The sequence below is a fragment of the Pempheris klunzingeri genome, chromosome 1 (genome assembly GCF_042242105.1).
Source record: "Pempheris klunzingeri isolate RE-2024b chromosome 1, fPemKlu1.hap1, whole genome shotgun sequence".
NCBI classification, from domain to species: Eukaryota; Metazoa; Chordata; class Actinopteri; order Acropomatiformes; family Pempheridae; genus Pempheris; species Pempheris klunzingeri.
In genome coordinates, this window is record NC_092012.1 from 16,585,148 (window position 1) to 16,606,024 (window position 20,877).

General features: G+C 42.6%; 2 protein-coding genes across 2 annotated transcripts; one reads left to right on the forward strand and one right to left on the reverse strand.

The window, feature by feature from the left end:
• LOC139199638 (transcriptional repressor CTCF-like) lies at window positions 1-8,077 on the reverse strand. Its single transcript, XM_070828720.1, has 13 exons — window positions 7,936-8,077; window positions 6,161-6,433; window positions 5,870-6,052; window positions 5,356-5,725; window positions 5,076-5,246; window positions 4,669-4,802; window positions 3,458-3,578; window positions 3,215-3,364; window positions 2,857-3,017; window positions 2,586-2,768; window positions 2,363-2,495; window positions 1,639-1,815; window positions 1-1,522 (listed from the first exon to the last, which is right to left on the reverse strand). Exons 2-13 carry the CDS (start codon window positions 6,416-6,418, stop codon window positions 1,275-1,277), a joined length of 2,289 nt encoding a protein of 762 aa, XP_070684821.1. The 5' UTR covers window positions 6,419-6,433; window positions 7,936-8,077; the 3' UTR covers window positions 1-1,274.
• Window positions 8,078-15,953: 7,876 nt separating this feature from the next.
• Window positions 15,954-20,392, forward strand: nudt21 (nudix hydrolase 21). Its single transcript, XM_070828707.1, has 7 exons — window positions 15,954-16,247; window positions 17,357-17,557; window positions 18,327-18,390; window positions 18,489-18,578; window positions 19,457-19,532; window positions 19,659-19,773; window positions 19,983-20,392. The coding sequence occupies exons 1-7, from the start codon at window positions 16,126-16,128 to the stop codon at window positions 20,002-20,004; spliced, it is 690 nt and encodes a 229-aa protein (XP_070684808.1). The 5' UTR covers window positions 15,954-16,125; the 3' UTR covers window positions 20,005-20,392.
• Window positions 20,393-20,877: the final 485 nt, after the last annotated feature.

Here is a 20,877-nt window from a genome sequence, read left to right on the forward strand (position 1 = left end):
TCAAGTCCTCCATTTAATAAAATATATTTGCAAGCAAAATACATGGACATTTCTGTGTTAGCACTCAGTTGTTTATCTGCTAATTTAGATCAAACAATGATTCAAGACATATTTTTTGACCATTAACTCGTCAGCCAAACCCGGCTCATTTTAAAGATCCATGATTCAGATTATTATTACAGCTGCAGAAATCTAAAACATCAGTCTTAATTGTCTACTTTTTTTTTCCTTTTCTAAATTGGTTGTACAGTCATACATCTGGTCTCGTCTGCCACACAGTTATTAAAAATGTCACTCAAGCTGCTACGTAGTATTGCATTGCCAATGGTACAAAAGGAAAACATCAAACCAAAGTGGAATGGCTACATGAGGGAGCAAAACAACGTTCTTTCCTTGCACTTATAAGTGACAATGTTTAGTACATACGCATCATCTACGGGTGTTACAGTAGCAAGAAAGGAGCATAAGTAAGCAGTCTATTAAGCTTTTAAAAAATAGAATAGGCTTAAAAAAGGGATTTACTAACCACAGAAAAAGAAACGGAAAGCAAATATTCAAAATATTTTCTTTTTCTCATCTTGAAGTGGCTGTGATTAATGGCTGCATCATCTTCCTGAATGTTGCCTCTTTGTTTCTGCATTTTGTGTTCATGACATCTTCTGCTGCTCTAACACTGAGAGGGACACCGAGCTCTTCACAGTGACAATGATTTGAATTGGGGCCCAAAAATAAAGCAAGGTTCACATTATGGATGCACTATCTATTCAAAACTTTAACCCAATGGCACACAGTTGTCTAACAAGTAAAACATAAAAAGGGCTTTTAAAAAAAAAAAAAAAAAAAAAGGAGATGGGGAGAAAAGAAAAAAAAAAAGTTTACCCAGATCCCTTGTAAAATTACATGCACAGTCTAGATTTAGGTTCTATCAAGTTAAACATATTTAGTGGACTATTTTGCAGAAATATAGCCAGAAAAGAGATTCTTACATAGATAAGGTACCCTGCTGTTTTCTACCATATAACACAGCTACTAAACACCAGAGGCCAAAAGATACTGCTGTCAATTACAGCCACCCCAAACTACAACGTACTGAAAATGCTTTTTTTTTTTGGTAGGCAAAATGTTAAAAATCTTTTCACTCATCCAAGTCTTTATCAATACATGATTAAAAAGCAAATCTTAAATTACAACAGTGATGTTCGTTTCTTGTTTTAATTCCAAGAATGTAAATGAAGATGTGATGTGTGTGTTCACAGGTTTGCCCCGCACAGCCATCACCGGTCCATCATGCTCAGGATCATCTCAGGCGTCAGGTCTCCGTTAGCTGGGGCCTCAGACACTTCCTGTGCTGCCTCCTCTTCCTGGGACAAATCCTCCATCTGGATGGTTGCCTTCCCTCCACCGACCACCACCTGCTCTACGGTGTCCTCCTGGTCGTCGTGTTCGGCTCCAACCTCCCTCTTCACAATGATGTCATCCACCTCTCCGGTGGCCTCGTCCTCCACACGGATGATAGCAGCCGCTGTTAAGAGAGCTTCACGTCAGATTCTGGTACTATAAGTTCAGAATACGATTTAAATAAGGAAACACTGGTGACTTGACAGCTATCAAGGCTTGGAAACACTGTCTGGCACTTACTGTCTGGCTTGCTCTTTGGGGGCCGTCCACGTTTCCTCTTGACTGGTGGCTCCACGGGGGCTGGGATGGGGACGACTGGTGGGGCCTGCTCCACCTCAATCTCACTTAACTCTTCTTCCTCTTCCCCCTCCTCCTCCTCATCCTCCTCTTCTTCTTCTATGTCGTCCAATTCAGGCTCTACATTTAAAATTAGTCAAGACAGCAAGCACATATTGAATAAAATTTTAAATTGGCCACTTTGCTTACGATCTTACTCAGTGGAATGATACATACAGTTTACTGTAGATAACACTTATAATACACAGTATATTACATAATATGTTCAAATACCGAGCGTTGAAAGCATGCAAGATAGTTTCATATGAAAAATTAATGGAGAAAAAAAAAACCCATAAACCCCACAGATGGAAGTGACATCTTTTGCCAATTAAAAACTGCTCAATTTACTCCATGTTGGGTTACATGTGCTAATTGTCGTTATGAATGTGCATGATCCTGTAACTTATTTTCCCAATTTTACCCAACTAAAAGCTGTTCTGTCATGAGGACTGTGATGAACATCCTGCTGAACATTCCATGACAGCTTTTTACAGCGATGCTAAATGAGCTCCTTCCACCCATTTTAAAACAAAGATTTGGGGCTGCTACTCAAATTAATTGGCATTTGCAATCAAGACACTCATTACATGCACACCGACTTATCAGAAGCGTATGTATACGATACCTGTTTCGTCTTCATCATCATCCTTCCTGGCCTGCATCTTCCTCTTCCTGCCCCGGCGACCCTTTTTGGGTGCAGTTCCATTTTCTTCAGAGGCTTCACCTGTGCAGTTATCACTGTGACGCAGCATGGTGTTCTGTGAAGCATACACATAACCCTCACAAATCAGTGACATGCTGTAAAAAGGAAAAAAAATAATCAACTTAAATTCAGGGCTCAGTCCTACCCTGCGGGTGAATGTCTTGCTACACTTGCTGCAGACGAAGGCGGTGGGGACAAAGTTGGGATCATGGTAGCGCTTGAAGTGCATGTCCAGGAGCTGCTTCTGCCGGAAAGTTTTCTCACACTGGCTGCAGGCAAACGGCTTCTCCCCTGTGTGTGTGCGTTTGTGCATTACCATGTGGCGTTCCTAAGAGGCAATAAGTCAAAAGAAAAATAGTCATTTAGCAGGAAAAACAAAAACACTGCACAAGTGCTTCATATTTCATTTGACACACCTGTCTGCAGCAGTAGTCGCACTGTTCACACTTGAAACGTTTCTCATTCTTGTGAGTCTTCTGGTGCTGGATGAGAGCGTATCGCTCATGAAACACAGCATCACAGTAACGGCATTTCTTTCCCTTCTCAAGAAATGAGTGCTGCTTCCTTAAATGAACACCTGAAACGGAAACAAAAAAAATTATGAAAAAAAGAAACATTAAGTCGCTCTCTCAAATAAACAGATTCTTCTGATTTCTCTGCGCAGGATTACAGTCAGTGACTGGGACTAGCAGACTGGACATCCAGCACTTATTGCTACATCTGAACCCTTCAACTACTGCTCATTAAGAGTAAAAATGGCAACACATAACTAACCAAGGTCACTCTTGCGTGCGATGACAGTATCACAGTGTGGACAGTGGAACTTAGCCACGTTCTCAGTGTGTTTCTGTAGAATATGCATCTTCATTGTGCCGCTCTGTGTGAAACGGGCGTGGCAGATGTAGCACTCGTACGGCTTCTCGCCTACAACAAAGAGGAGAGAATGTAGTAAGTGTATGTAGTATCAAACTAGGGATAAAACAGCTTTTGGTCAGTAGATGGTTCGCAGCATGTTACCCGAGTGTGTCCTCATGTGTCTCTTCAGCTTGTAAGTGTCTCTGCTGGCGTAGCTGCACAGACTGCATTGGAAGGGTCGCTCTCCTGTATGAGAGCGGATGTGCCTTTTCAGCTTACTCACCTAGGGGGAAAAAGGGGACAGAAACTCTTATAAAAGCTTATCCTAAACATGGGCATGTGTGTGAAAAATGTATACAGTGCACCATAATGTTATTTTAGTACTGGACTCCACCAAAACTGATGCTTTCAGTGCAGACTTTCAGTTTTAGTTAAAGGGTATTAAATTTAGCGATTTCAGCGATACTGGTTGAACCATTTTTATACACAGACCGCAGATTTCATGAGATCAGAAGTTATTGGACAAATTCACATAATATTAAATGAAGTGGTCATATTAAGTCATTTGAAGCTATTTTTGCAGTCAGTGGCTGCGTGACATCTGTAGTTTCCAGACATGTTTCCTGTTGATGGCCTGCCAGGCCTCTACTGCAGCCATCTTCAGTTCATGCTTGTTTCTAGGGCTTTTTGACTTCCATTTTGCTTTCAGCAAGTGAAATGTATGCTCTGTTGGATTCAGGTCAGGTGATTTCTGTGGCTGTTCTAGACCATTCCAAGTCCTCTCATCATTTTTCTTCCCATCCTTCTCGTACGGGTTAGTTTCATTTGTCTAAAGAATGATGTTCCTGGACCTTCCTGGGCTAGATTTTTTAGATGTCTATTCTGGCATTTCTATGCTTTTAATTTATATCAATGGCCTATACATTGTGATGAACCCTTTGTATTTGCACCCTAAGAATGGCCTGTTTAACTTGTCCAGAGAGAAGCTTTCACCGCATGTTGTGGTTCACAGCAAAAGCCTCTGAATGCAAATGCCACACTTGGAATCACCTCTAAATATTTTACTCGATTAAGTGAAAAATAAATAATGAAGGAATATCCCACACCAGTTATATGGTCAATGGTCCAATTACGTTTGACCCCTTTAAAAAAAAAAAAAAAGAGGGGGCTACACATGGAAAGCGCTGTGGTTCCTAAAGCCTTCCCTCAAATTACAGCTTACAGGCTTCAGTTTGAGCCTAAATTCATTATACAAGTATGACATGAATGTTTTGGTTGACAGCTGGAATTACACAAATTGTGTTTCTGGCCCAAACATTATCTTGGGGACTGTATATGAAGAACACAGACATGACAAAAACGCGGTTACTTGCCTCCACGCTGCAGTAATCGCACATGGAGCACTTGAAGGGCTTCTCGTGCGTGTGTTTGTAGCGACGATGACGCACCAACTCACCACTGGTCACAAATGCCATGTCACAATCTGTGCATTTATGTGGGCGAGTGCCTAAAGACATAGAAGGAAGACAGAATGGAAAAAAAACACCACCAGGGTTTAATGAAATTATTGTAGAAGTAAAACAACGTGACAAGAACAATTGACACATGGCTGAAAAGCCAGCAAACACTTGACAGTACGGGGCCAATGTAATAGGAGGAATAATGAGATTCAAGTAAATTCTGGAGCTAGCACGTTCCAAGAGTGGAAAAGTTTAAAGTCTTAACTTACCAGTTTTCTGAGTTATAACAAACTATGCAAAAACATTGGTTTAGACATTACCTGTGTGTGTATTGAGATGGTTTCTCAGCAGCGTGACTGTTCGAAAGGCCCGTCCACACAAGTGACATTTATGTGGTCTCTCATCCGTGTGGCTCTTCATGTGTCGGTCCAGGTTTGAGCGCCTTGGACAGGTGTAGCTACACAGCTCACACTGGAAAGTCTTCTTTACACCTGGAGGGTAATCACAAATCTACACTTTAGGATTGTAAACCCCACATAGTCAAACCACAATCTAAAATGTATCTTTCTAATGATCATGTTTATGATGTTAAAATCTAACCTTTTTTCTTGATCTTGGTGGGCTTTGGGGGCTTCATGTTGCCCACAACCTTCTCAGCGTTCACCTCTGACAGCAGCCCCTCCTGCTGCTCTTCTTCAAAGTCGTACACAGAAACATCCATGTCACGGTTGCCCTCCCCGTAACGCAAGCGGCTCTTCTTTACCTTCTTTCCTTTGCGGGCAGCGGTGATGGGCTGGTAGTCTGGGTCCTTGGACCAGTCTGGGTCATCTTGCTGAGACGCAGGGGGTTCTACTTCTGCTGCCTCTTCCTCATCCTCCTCCCCTCTCACTCCTTGAAGCTCCTCGTGGGCTGCCTGGAGCTCCTCTTGCTCTATAGTCTCGACTTCCCCATTGGCACCCACTTTTACCACCTAAAAAGAAAATACAAAAATTATAAATCCATCTTATTGTGACCAGACTGTTTTCAACAAAGAGTTCAGTGTGTATGTGCAGTTGACGACATAAAAAAAAAAAAGTGTGCTCTTCTCATGCAGCAGTTTAGAGCCGTGACTCACCTGGAAGCCCTCGGGCAAGGGAAGAGTGTGACAGATAACCGGCTCTGCATCCTTGTTAGCTGTTGTTGCATCAACATAGGTGGCCTGGAGCCCCTCTACAGTTGTGGTTGTGACAGGTACCTGCACCAGCTGAAGCTGACCAAGACCTAATGCAGCTCCTGCCTGCTCCTCCATATTCACCACCTACATAAAAGAAAGAACCTCTTCATCTAGTCCAGATGACAAAAACATTTCACAGCAAGGCCAATTACTGATAATCCAAGATTATCTTAACATGTGTTCAATACAAACCTGGAGTGTGATGATCTGACCCTCATCTCCACCAGTAACGGTCACCGTGCCGCCGCCCTCCAACACCTCCGTCTTCATTTGTAGCAGAGTTGGATCGAGAGCGTCCATCACCATCATCTCCATGTTACCAGCCACTTCCCCCTGTGGTGCCATGACTGCTCCTTGTATCAAGGCCTCTCCACCTTCTGGCAGGACTTTTCCGTCCTGAGCCAGGTCAGCGGCCTGTGTGGTCTCCATGGTAACAACTTCGCCCTCCATGGTTATGGGCAACACCTGTAATAAAAATTCCAGTTATCAAGAAGTGAGACACACTTGTGTGGGGCAATTATTAAGTTTTAAAAATAAAACCAACTTGGCTGCACACACAAATTTCCAAATCAACTCCAGGAAATGTTTCAGATTGTGACCAAACGTGGCTTCATGTGAACCACTGCCTCTAAATTGGCACCAAGTTGTAGCCTTTAGCACTGCTGCAAACATGTTCGCTCTGCAATGGACCGACATCTGGCCATGCATGTTTTCTTGTTATTCACCCACAGGCGAGAACTCAAACCCTGGGACCCTGAATATTAAGACGTTGATATTGGAAACCAATTACTGATCTTACAACTTGTTTATTTACTGGAAATTCAAATACCAAGATGCAGTTGTACTTGAAGGGGAAATGACGTCGTTTTTGTTCAAAACACACCAATGCCCAAGACAATCAATAGAGCTAACCGATTAAACTAAGATTACTGTCCACTGTGAGTGGATTATCTTCAGTAAACAGGACGTTTTGTAGTTTGGTCTTTCCAACTACTTCATTTCCTTTCTACCTCTAACATTATTGTTGTAGTACCAGCAGTGGATATTTCATAAACGTGATAAACCATTAATGGGCCACTGATCACACTACAAGTTCTTGCATGTCGTACACTTCATAGAGAGGTTGTTTCACCACCACGGCGGGCATTAATCTACAGGATCTCTCATAAAATACCAATCTGAATGTACTGAAGGATGCCTGGTGGAGCCTGGCTTCTTGTCGGAGCTTTACATAAATACATCTCGCTGCACATCTGACAGAGTCATGGTGGAGAGGAGTATGAGTCACATAAAGTAGTGCCTGGAGCTGAGGTGAGCGGTGGGATGTGTGGAAGCAGACCGTGCGAGTTTATCGTGCATTACCCAACAGAGGGCTAAACTTTTGAAAAGTGTTAGTTTAAACCTTCCTGTGTGGATTAGACATCGACGGGTGCCTCCGTTTGCCATTTCTAGAGATCACAATCAGTCGATCAATCAATCAATGATTCAGTCATTCGTTCGCCCATTGGTGCTATTTTAGGAGCGTTTAACTCGGCCTCTCGTTAGCAGTTCACGGTATCAGTCTAAACACGGTATATTGTTAAAACAATATAAGCAACGTTGCTTAATCATCAACTCGTCTTAGTTGATTAGTTAACTCGCGAGGCGCGAGTGCGTCTGAAAACAGGAAACAAAGGGCACGATAAGATGGACGTCAGGCCTGAACAAACTTAAAACAGAAGTACTCATGTTTGCAGCCATCCCTGTGCAAATACCCCGAAATATTAGCCGAAAAGGACTAAACACTCAACTGAAACAGCGAGTTAGAGTTTATAGACGGATTTAGTGCATTTTGTATAACGATAGAGGGAGACAAACACCCCCCGCCAGCCGCCTGGCCGGTAAGCCCTACCGTGACACCTAGAGGCCGGCGACGGCTCCTACAAAAACGTTTCCGTGTTTGGGGGCAAGGTAACAGCTTCACTTACCCTCGGCTGCTTCTTCTGCCCTGTTATACTCCCTTGGAGGCTCTGAGTCTGTGCTCGCTCCCCTCAGTCCCGCTGTGACCGTCCGTGCGTGCTGAGCGCCGCACTAATAATTTTCTCCCGCTTTGGAAGAGTGGGCCTTACACAAAATGGCGGCCCTTAAGAGCCAAGGCGCCTGCGCAGACCCAGCGCCCAGGGGCGTGAAGGGGAGTGGTTGAGCCGTGGCTGTGGGTGATGGGCGCCAGATTTGAATTCAGGCGTGGGCGTGGCGTTCACAAACACGACGACGATGATCGATACGGCTGATACGTCATTGATCAGTTTGTGCTGATGACTTTTACGTGTGACTTGTAGATCTCAAACAGCTGCTAGCCAGCGTTAACTCGAGGTCACAAGTTACATTTTATGAATTAAAGCAATTCATAAGATCAGTCACCAGAGGGCAGTGTGAATGTAGTAGGTGTAGGGCGGGCCTCTCTCTGCACACAGAAAGTCGTGATTTAACATCACCCTCAAGGATTTTCATCTATAACTGTGGCACGTTGTAGATGGAAGATTACATTTTTGCATCCAAATCCTCACCCAAATTAAATGGTTCTGGGCTGTCACAAATAATTTGTTCAAATAAAGACGGTCAGTGGTCAAAATACTGATTTACTATGGTTAGATTAAACTGCTGGGAGAAAAAATTAGCTGTTGGGCCCCTTTACAAGGAATCCCTCACTCCTCGTATTGTCTTTGTGAGAGATTTGGCCCCAGATTTGCTGTTTAATTAGGAATATATAATATGTAAGGCCAAAGCTTAAACTCAGCGGCTGGTGGCCTTGGAGTTTAACAGTGCTGACCATGGATGAGAACATCAGTGGCTCGATTTGGTTGTGCACTTGTATTACAAATCACCCCCTAGTCCCTCTGATGATATCCAAACAGAGTGAGTTTCCCCGGTGAAGCGTCTCATTAGCTGAAAGTGTGATCTCATCTGGTCTTAACATTTTATTAAGTCCTCTGGCAGTTTATTCGTCTACAAGGAAAATGAAATTCATAGGGATACAAGGGCATAGTTACAAACGTAGGCAAGATATAGTTAACATGAATGAGACATTTGCAATCTTCAAAAACTGTGACCGGTGTGATCCAGCTTGAAAAAAGTGGTCCTTTTTTGCTTCTAGGTTACAATAACCCACTGTGGGTCTATTACATCTGCACCCAAGCACAGAAACAGCTGATGTCATATTATGCCATGTGGAAAACCTGACGTGGACTCATAAGTGGAAAACAAGTTATTTATGGTTTGTTATGTTGGTTTGAGGGTTAACCGCCCAAAAGGAAACAGTCCTAGCAACTTATCCCTGAAATATGTAATATTTTCATACACAGAGAGAAAAAGATATCACCCCGACAGAGAAATTGTGCAGATTTAGCCAGTCAATCAAACTTACAGTCATAAATCAATGTTGAATGAAATAAAGCATTCTCCAATCTGCCAATAAAGCCAGTGTAAACAATACACCGTGTATACTGTAAGTAAAAGTGTTCAAACAACTAAGTGAGTTGCCTGGTGTGAATGTCAAATATTTACACTAGGCAACCTAATTCCCATGATACCTGCTGCACATGTCCTCCGGGGGATTAATAGTGTAATTAAGAAACATAGAAAATGGTGTTCGTGGGTGTGTGCCTGCGTTTTATTTGATGGTTTCTGAGCAAATCTTACAGCTCATTATCAAGGTCTCTAACAATCCTCCCAGGACTATTTAAAACAGTGTCCTCTAGCATTGATGACACTTCTCGCTCTGACATTTACAAGAATACCAGTGTGTGTTAATGTACATTTTTTTGAGTGATGAAAGAATTCGCCAAGTCAGCTTTACAGAATTTCAGAGCATCTTTTCCGCATATAAAATAAATTATTAATTTGTTACATAACCAATAGAACATTTTGTTCATTTCAGCTATTTCCATTGCAGTATATTCTCATAAATGTACATGTCATAGGCTAGGATGCATGGATGAAAGAAATGTGAGTGTGGCCACTTTATTCCTCTCTCTCTCTCTCTGGCTCTTCTTATTTTATCACCATCTTTTTCTCATGGTTTTCCTCTTGGAGGGGAGGGGACAGAGAAAGGCGAGGTTCTGTTGTCAAATCTGTCAGTCTAGCCAGCCTGGCCCCTCCCACCTCAGTGGAGGCATTACATACTGCTGGTGCTTGTGCTCTTAGCAACGGTGCCTCAGCAACAGAGCCACGGCAACAGCGTGCCGTGTCTCCCCAATGGAGCTGCCATTGGGCGGACCAGCGCTCAGGCACTACACCCAGAGCAGACCGAGACCTCACCGACAAAAACTGAACTACCGTCCCAGCAGACCACAGGTACTGTGAAGGAGGATCAGAGAGGTTTTGGAAAAATGGAGTGTGAGGGAAAGGTGGTGTGTGTGAAGAGAGAAAATGGAAGGGAGGGAGAGAGGAGAGATGTAATAGGGTACAGAGGGGAGAGGCAGGGGGAAGGGAAGGACAGAGGAGGAGTGCTGTAAAAGATGCCTGGTCCCTGCTTGAGTAAAGCAGTCCCATTGTACTGGTTACCGGCTGTTTAAAGAACCCACTCTTGGTATTTGTCAGTCTGCTCGTGCTCTCACTGGGAAAAAAAGCTCGTGGCGTTTTTATTTTTTCATAGGAATGTGTCAAGATGCAGAGTGTGTGTGATCATCTCCATTTTCCACTGAGCTGATCATGTTGTCACTGAGCTATTAGGCTGGAGACATATAGTCACTCCTTTGGAGCCAGCGGCCAGGGAGACAAAATTCATGCAATTCCCCCGACTGGATATCATGTAACGATGACTTCTGCTAAAATTGTGTTCTGCAGTCAACCTCCTGGCTTTTATTGCTACTTGTGGGCACAGATGTTAATATGATCAGGATGATGCGACACTGTCTAGCTGCAATTTCGATATCACATTACCAACAATGACAAAATGAGTTATCCTGCTTTGATTCTGCATGTAAAATCTAGTGACGCCCCCCCATTGTACGTTACTGAGCAACTGACTCCCTGGAGGCTGGTTTGTAGCATGACTGGATGAGAGATTCAAACCAAAGTACACCTATAGAGGCAGAAGAAACACTAGTGCCGGAGTGTGTGGGTTTTTCAGAGGTGAGGGTTATGTAATGTAAAGTTCCATATAATGCAAGTTGCTCTTCATCCTCTGTTAGTTTGATCTTTGGTGTAAAATGTCTGTGTTTTCTGTGTATGTGTGTGGTAATCAGGAGACGATAATTGAGAGTGACAATGAAGTCATTGAGCTCATGGGGAGGGTGGATGAAGGAGTTGAAGAGTTCTTTACTAAGAGAGTACTTCCTACTGATACACTGTGAGTATCACCAGCTGCCACATTAGCCTCTTTATAGATCCCTCATATTCAGTTAGACACTAACAATACTCCTTTAACAAACCTATACCTTAGAGCTGAATGCACACAGCATTGATTTGATATATGATCCCTTATATAGGAAAACCCAAGATGAGGAATCTATCACAGTGCACGAAGTGGCCCCTGCCAGCTCTGTCCCCTGTCCACCCCCGACGAAAACACTCAGGAGGAAGCTCGGGGATTTCTTTACACTCAAAAAGAGGCGAGGTCTGAAATCAGAAACAAGCCACGAGGGGCGTCCCAAAAAGGCCTCCATCGCTGATCTCATCCGCCCGCTCAGGGAGGTCGCCAGAGCCGAGAAAGAAAAAGATAAGGACCGCGTGAAGGAACATGACAAGGAAAATGAAAAGGAGAAAGCAAAAGAGCACCCCAGCGCTGTTACTGGAGAGCCAGCTGTTCAGGAGACACTTGTTTCTGGTGCCCCACCGCTGAGGGGTGAAGCGGTACCTCCCCGCCGAGCTCTCAGAGAGGGGAAGTCCCAGTCTCTTATTTTGCTGTCTGGATCAGCAGCAGGGAGTACTAATGCCAGAAACACTACAAAGGTGAGTGCTTATTACAGTTGAAGCCCCATATACATCTAGATCAGTATATACGTTTTTAAAAGGTCTCATCATTCTACTGTTGCTGATTTCAGAAGCAATTCGAAGGCCAACACAGCTTTGAACAGAAACTCCATCTCATGCTCCAACGCATTGGAGTTTCCAAAACTCAGCCAGGAGAGACACAGGTGTGTGGATGTGTACGTCTGAATTTAGACGTGTACGTTGTAGGGAGTCTTCAGAAGTGTTTAAATACCTGTTTTATTCTTGTAGAATCAGGAGGGAGAGATGAAAAAAGCAGAATCTGAAGGTAAGTCCTTTTATCTATTTGATATGATTAAACTATCCTCTGCTCCAGCTGAGTGTTAATGAAGCAAAATTAATCTTTGAAGTTGAGATATTTGTATGAAAAGGAGAGACTTTCTGGCACGGATCAGTTCTCCAGTAAAAGGATTTAATACCTTTTTAGGCTGATAAAACTGGCCTCCATTCATTATAGTGACATAATAGTGGATTGATTCCTCTGGTGGGATAAGATGTAAATGATCTTTGTGCTTCAGGAACAATCATTGACAGTAAACCTGAGCCACCACCTACTTTCACAAAACCTCGGACGATGTCTGCGTCGTCAGGTAAAACACAAACACAAGCACTCTCAAACACATTCGCTCTCTGATTTTGTGTATGATCAGCTGAACAATTTGCACATTCGCTTTTTTCCCTTAGATACAAGGCATCAAATTCGTCCAAGTGTGTCAGCACACGAGTCAGCTGGGAAACCCGCTTTGCTTCCAAAGCCAGTTATCAAGCCAGGTCCACCTCCCACAACATCTGGCCGCAACACACCTGAGAACGAGCTAGCCCAAATACAGGAAGGGGAGACAAACACGCCCACTAAACAGAGTCCAGCTGCAGCTCCATCTACCCCTGCTGCTCCAGCCCCCACTGCTGCCACCACACACACTGCACCGGCAATCTCAAACTCAGTCCCTGACTCAACCAATTCTATAATTTCCCCTTCAAGTACTGTACCGCCCTCTGATACAGATATATGCACTGACTCCGTTAACCCTGCTGCAGCAGCTACAACACCCACGAATGTTACAGAGCTCGACAGCAAACAATCTATCCCTGAAGCTAATGCTACTACCACTGAACTACCCACCACTATGGTTCTGGCAACACTTACAAGCACCACTGCACCCACAGAGCCCCCTGCCACTGTCTCAGTTACTTCCACTTCCTCTGAGTCCATTACTCTAAACCTGTCTGTCACTTCCAACTCAACAACAATGACTACACCGTCCATGAACACCACGGAAATGGTTTCTGCTCCCAGCAATGGAAGCCTGGTTTCCACAGCATCAACTAATCTGTCAGCTAAATCCACCATCCCAGAGCCAAATGGTATTCTCTCAGTTGATGCTGCCTCTGATGCTGGTGGTGATGCAGATGTTCCTGTCGTCACCACGGCTTCTTCACCCTCCACCAGCAAATTAGATATGCCATCAGGCTCGTCTGCTACCACCAGTTCAGTTACTGAAGCTAGTGTTGATCTCACTTCCGTCACCTCCGCTAGCTCCGCAACTTTAGTGTCACCAGTCACTAAAACGTCTCCACCTCCAAACTCAAGTGGTACCATTACAGCTCCAGTTTCACCTGACGCCCCCATCACCACTTCCTCTACCTTTCCTTCCACCAGCTCCACCTCCTCCACCGCCATTACTACAAGCCCAACATCCACTGACTGCATGAACTCTATTAGTCAGCCAGCCATCCCGAGCCCCGCTGATATCTCCGCCCCCTCCACTTCCTCCAGCGAAACAAACCCTACAGACACCACTACCACCACCACCAGCTTAAACCGTGCAGACACCACTTCCAGCACCAGTTCAGCAAAGGCAGCTGCAATTAGCTCCCCACTGCTTACTGACTCAAACCCACCTTACACTAACAACGTCAGCAGCACCCACCCACCAACTATCTCTGGCCCCACCACTACTGATAACTCAAGTGCTACTTCTCACCTGTTGACCAGTCCAGCACCCTCTGATGATAGTCCAGGCCAAGATAAAGGTTTACAGACATCTCCTGGAGAAAGATCCAGTGTAGACTCTGCAGAGAAAGGCATGGGTAAGTCCTATGAGTATTTAAAGTACTTCTCTTCTGTAACACGTATGTAGATGTCTGCAAATTGATTTGGTTGGTTTCCTCTCTCAACAGCGGATGAGGAGCTTGACGTGGTTCAAAAGAGCAAGCAAGGTGAGTCGGACGAGAGCAAGAAACTCGCCGAGGGTGAGAAGAATGAAAACGAGAAGCCAGCTGTGGTCAAGAGCGAAGTGGTGAGGAAAGAAGCGCAGGAAGAAAGTGTGAAAATTGAAGAAGACACAGTTAAAGTGGGAACGGCCGAACCATCAGAGGGTGAGCTGTGTGGCAATGAAGGAGCAAAAGATGGTCAAAAAGAAGAAGAAACCAAGGGAGCGGGTGAGAAGTAATTCAGAAATGAAGAAATTGCTAAACACGGGACCAACTACTGTGACAGGGGCAGGAGAGGCCACAGTAAAGGGTAAAAAGGGGGCAGGGGGGGACGATCCATGGCACTTCCTACAGGGACCACCACCACATTACAGCAGCACACCACAAAGGGTGGGCCACTGGACCAAAGAACTGAGATCCCCTTAGTGTGATGTAATCAACAAATCCAGCAGTGTCTTTGTCCTTTTTTAAATTATGTTTGAATTTTTGCATTGCACGTATGATTATGTACCATAAGACAACTACTGTGGTAAAATACACCATGTTTACAATAGATGGATAAGAGACATAGTTATGACTATTAAATGGACTATTGAATTGACTGAGTCATCCCCTCTTCTTTTTATGTGTGACTACATTATTTCTGACAAATGTATGTTTTTTGATGAAAAAATCTTAACTCAAGGCACTCTTGCTAGCTTTTCATCGCTGGGAGTTGCCATGGAGATAGCTCAGCTGTTATCACAGGTGGTTTTATATAATTGTTTCTGTTCAACAATGAGCAGAGACTCGAATGCTGAAATTCTTTGTTTGGAGCTTTCCGTGTCTAAAATTATAATACATATGTTAACGTACACACACATTATCTAATACACACAGGATCATTTGTACCATACAACTGTATCATAGCATAGAAATACCATTTTAGATTTTAAATAATCAGAAAATATTCAGAAGTATTGCATGGATATGAAATAGTATTTCTATGCTATGATACAAAACACCACAGTTATTTTGTCGTATGTTACAGCACTGCAGTATAATCCAAGACCAAATGCACCAAATGCTTTTTACTATCTGATTTGCAATTAGAATGTATTTAGTTGCATGTGTCAACAACTCAAACACACACTTACTGCATATCTCCAGTGTCTAATCGTGTCTTAAAGAGAGAAAAAACTGGCCAAAGCCTGCAGTACAGGATGTAGTGAAGGGGCTGGGGAGTAAAAGAGAGTCTCCTCATCCTCAAAATGTTTTTCTATTTGATTTATAAGCAAAATGTCTGTTGAAAACTGGAATTTACAAGAATTCACCACCTCTTGATCTCGCATGCATGGGTATACAGCTTATCATGAATGAATACTGATTTTTAAAGATAAATTAGATATTCAGGCCTGTTGATGCTGACAGACCCCCTGATAATCCAACAAGAGGCCACATGAAAAAGAGGAGTGTCAACACTTAGAGCAGCTGTGTGACTCACACACAAATAAAATTAATGTTAACTTTTCCTCTCTTAATGCTGCATTTTAAAATCATCCTCTATGATTGATGATAGTCCAGAGCTTGGACCCAGCGGCTCTCTGCAGCGCACTGTAAAGTTAAAAGGGTTTACTATGAAGGTGCTTCGGTTCCTTATTAGAGACAGATACTATTAACAAAGACGGGCTAGAAATGGTAATAGAAACAGAGTATATAGAGCATCTTTGCTCTATGGACGTGTTTGCAGTTTCAGGACCAGACGCTTCATCATCCAGACCAGCAGGGGCCGCTGGCGGGGACACTTCCCAGAAAACAGCGCTTCACACGGAAGTGGAGGAACGAGGGAAACAACGGCAGAGAAACTGTTGTGGACTGTCCAAAGGAGTCCTCAGAATTTCTTTTGCTATTTAGATAATCCAGCGAGCTACAAACCAGCCACCACCTGAGCTACCTTTGCAGGAGGACCCAGCCTCGTCGTGCTCCCGGTAGAGATGTCGGTCGTGCCTCCCAGTCGCTCGGCCGCCGGATGGCCGCGCGGTGGTGCGGTTCAGTTTGGGAACAAATACATTACCGGGCCTGCTAAGCCGCTCACTCTGGAGAGGACCATCAACCTGTGAGTTTTTGTTTTGTGTGGGAATAATGCACATTCAGCTGCTGTCCGTGTCAAAATGTGCCGCTTAGTTAACGCACACCGACGACCCACAGAGCAGTCAGACCGGTGTGGTGAAGCAGCGAACACACCAAGTAAAACAGTGTGTTTCACACCAGGCATCAGCGGTGTGGCCACAGTGTTTTAGTCTAAAGTAGCGGTGGGAAATGTGAGGTAAAAATATCATTGTAGGCTGTTAATATTATGCCCACGCGTGTAATTAGTTATGTCACTATACAGACACATAAATGCAGAAAATTGTCTAATTTGATTGTAATTATGGCTGCAGTTGAGTTATTTTAATATTATGGAGTAAAAATGTAAAAGAAAAAGTGTATCATATACCCAAATGGGTAGAAAATTAACTACTTTGATAATAGATTGATCATTTTAAATAACTTTTTTAGTAAATATGTTAAATATTCATTGGTTTTGTCTTCTTAAATCTGAATGTATGCAGGTTTTCTTTGTCATCTGTCATATTAAACACAAAATGAGCTATTTCAATTTGTCAGCTTTGGCTTTGGGAAATTGTGGTACTCATTTTTTATTATTTACATTTTATGTTGTTAATAATTAATTGAGAAATTAATCGACATATTAATTGATGCTGCTCAAAATTCGAATGCAGCATTTAAAAATGGATTTACTAGTTTATCATGTTAAAATCCTGGATTAAATCTAGTCTCATGTAAAGAGCTGAAAAAATAAATTAAATTAACCTGCAGCTATTTTGATAATCAGTTGCTCGTTCAGACCGCCAAACAATAATTTTTTTCAGCCAAATGTGATGATTTGTTCATTTTGTTCAGGCTTCTATCATTACAATGTATTATCTAGTTTTTGTACTGATGGTCTGACAAAAGAAGCAATTTGAAGACATCAACTTGTGGTGGATTGGACAACAGTTCATCCAAAAAAAGCAATGAACGGTTTAATCAAGAATGAAAACAAGTGTCCATTTTAGCCTTTGGTCAAAATTTCATCATCATTATGCTGTATATCACAGCTTTACTTTTTGTAACGTTGTGCTCACTGCTTAATGACTTCTCATGTGTGTATTCTTACTTCAGATATCCTCTTACCAACTACACGTTCGGCACCAAGGAGCCTCTGTATGAGAAGGACAGCTCGGTGGCCGCCCGCTTCCAGCGGATGCGGGAAGAATTTGATAAAATGGGAATGCGGAGGACAGTGGAGGGTGTTCTCATCGTCCACGAACACAGGCTGCCTCATGTGTTACTTCTGCAGCTGGGCACCACTTTCTTCAAACTGTGAGTAAATCATGTTCAGACAATGTGGCAGGGTCTGGGGGTCTTTTTATAAACTTTTTTGTAGAGTAGATGCTATTTCCTGTGTTATGGTGCCTTCTAATAGATGGTTTGATCCGTTTGTGTGGCTATAATGGCACAAGAAAAATATGAATACATTTAGTAGCTTCATGCAGAGGAAGTAATTGGCACCAGATCACATATTTAGAGATTCTTATATACATTTTTACACACATAGCACTGCTACCCAGAAACACTCCAAATAAATACTCAGAGAAACATTTCATGACCAAAGGCATCAATATAACAACTAAATACCACCTTCCATGAAAAACAGTAGTCATGAATTCATAATTGGCATCGATTTGAGTATTGTGTGTTAGCTGGATGATATCATAATAGCGTTTTGACACAGGCCCCATTGGGGGTGGAGGGCGACTCTGACCGTTCTTATGTCCAACAGTCCACATCTGAACCAGTGATATTTTCCAGCAAGCAAACCCGTCCGTGTCCGACCTGTGGGTCGACCCACGTGCTGCCTGGATGCCTAGTAGCTGTGAAAATGTGCAAATTTAACTGATGTGAATATTCTCTTAATAAGCAAGCAGCACGGATTTGGTAATGTGTGGATGGACAATGCACTGATCTCCCACATGGTAAAAGTGGGGGTCCTAAGCTAATAATTTCAAAAAGTGATAAAATGGCTGCAACGCCCATGTGTTCCTGCCTTTGTTCGTTTTTACTGAGCTGACAGTTTACTTCTCCCCTGCAGGCCTGGTGGAGAGCTTAGTCCTGGAGAAGATGAGGTGGAGGGTCTGAAGCGCTTGATGACCGAGGTAGCCACATCACAGCATAGATAAGTCTTCTTGTTAGCCTTTTTGTCGCTGTGGTGATTGTGGAGCTCACGTGTATAAACCTTTGTTTTGGATGTCAGATCCTTGGACGGCAGGATGGCGTGAAGCAAGACTGGGTGATTGACGACTGTATTGGCAACTGGTGGCGCCCCAACTTTGAACCTCCACAGGTTGGCGCACACAGACAACATAAAAAGTTTTGAGCATTTAATTAAGTGAAAGAACATTTGGATTGAAAGCAGTGTAGCATTGACAGACCACTATTTAAATATTTTTTACCAGCCTCTGGTCAGCATCTTGCTGTCACGACCTTTGCAAGTGACTGAAATACATCAGAAGCTCTGGTATTTCTTTCTTTAGGCTATACTGTTCAAAATGAGTTGCCTTTTAATTAATTGTAATGATTTAGAGACTTGTGTAAGATTTGAGAATTTCACATCACTAACCTGATAATTTCACTAATGTGAGGTAAATATCAAATTCTCAAAGATGAATGGAAAGGCAAGTCAAATTGATTTATATGGCACCTTCCAGACACAAGGCAATTTACAAGTGCTTTAGAGGGACAAAAAACACAATTAAAAACAAGTCACAGAAACATTAAATTGCATGTTAAAGATGATAAAAGCATGTGGATAAATAGTGACAAATTAAAAGAAAGTTATGTAGCTCTATTATTGGAAAGCCACAGTAAACAGTAATGTTTTGAGGCCTGATTTAAATGCACTCACAGTTTTAGCAGAGCTCAGGTGTTCGGGAAGCGTTTTCCATAAAGAACTGGATGTTCAAAAACAGGTTTCGTGTAACTGAATGAAATGACTCACTGCTTGTCAATGTGATCGTTTTTACCAGTAGAACAAACTGGGCAGCAATCACTGCAACACACCAATTACTGAAAGAATACTGCAGGTGGTTGCCATTTTGAACACATGAAAATGCTCTCCGTATCTCAGCCTAAGTCTCTGTAGATGATCGATCATGAACACACAGATGTAGTTTATATCAGCCAATGTTAATGTGAACTGATCTAAAGTTGTTTGCCCTGCAGTATCCCTATATTCCAGCTCACATCACCAAACCTAAGGAGCATAAGAAGCTCTTCCTGGTGCAGCTGCAGGAAAAAGGTAAGTATATCACAGTGTAACACAACTAATGGTAGACAAAGTTATAGATGAAAGGAGAATTATGCTAAAAGTTCTTTCTGTGTCATTGCTTCCTGGTTTGAAAACTGTTTCGACATGTTTCTGCAGCGCTGTTTGCTGTCCCCAAGAACTATAAACTGGTGGCAGCTCCGTTGTTTGAACTATATGACAACGCTCCTGGATATGGACCAATCATTTCCAGTCTACCACAGCTATTGAGCAGGTATTGTTCACTGTGTTTAGTCATTGTGTAAATTAAGGACATGGAATTAAAACTGAAGGGCTGGAATCAAATATTACATTAATGTGTTATTGATTGTTAAAGATCGAAGGCGACAGTTTAAGATCGGACTAGAATAAATGCAATGCCATTATTGTGAAAGTTGTTGTCTTTTGTGTCTTAAGATAAATCATCATCATTTCTTTTTCTAGGTTCAACTTCATTTACAACTAACTTGAGTGAACAGAAGGTCTGGCTGTCTCTGTGAGTGCAGCCCCGTCTGAGTGAAGATGAGACCATGTGGTGAAAAAATACTTCTCTATTACAAAAGAAAAGGTTGTCAGGTGTATTGACAGTTCACGGGGTGTTTATACTGAAGAAAATGAAAACGTCATGTGTCTTTTTTTGTTTATTTTTTTGTTTTGTTTTTTAAATCTTGAGAAACTGCTAGTTTTTTTGTAGTATACAACTCTGTATCCAGTGTGATAAGAATCTGATTTTACATCCTCTCGGAGGAGGCCAATGTTGGATTAAACAAACGACATCATTGAGTTTCCTGTTGTTTTAACCTGTAACAATGCTGTGCTTTTTTTTTCTTTTTAATAAAGCAGTCCTTTGAGTATGTTTTTATAAAGTTTTAAAGAGCAAGTGAGTGGCTGACTGATACTTATTAAGTTTCAAAGTAGATTCAAAGCACTCTGGGAGATTATTTTTGACTCAGGTCTACCTTTCACTTGACTGAAATGAATGCTTTATTAAATTAAAGTGTTCAACAGTCACTATAAAAAGTAGTTAAGTTAAAAAAATAAATCTACAAGGAACAATACACTCCAAAACTACAAGTTACTTTGCCCTGAAGTTTACCTGGTAGGCAGCAGGGTGCCACCTCAATAAGCTTCATCGGTCACTGAGTTATGTGGAGGTTAAGGTGCTGCAATCAAATACTAAGCATTGATTGATTGATGGTTTATTCACACACGTACAGGACAAAATGACCCTGCAGTGTTTCTACTGCACTCACATGGTTTGTGTTGAGTGAATGGATACACGTCCTTAAACGCAACATAGAATTGATAATACACTACGCTTAATGCAGGATGAGAGAGA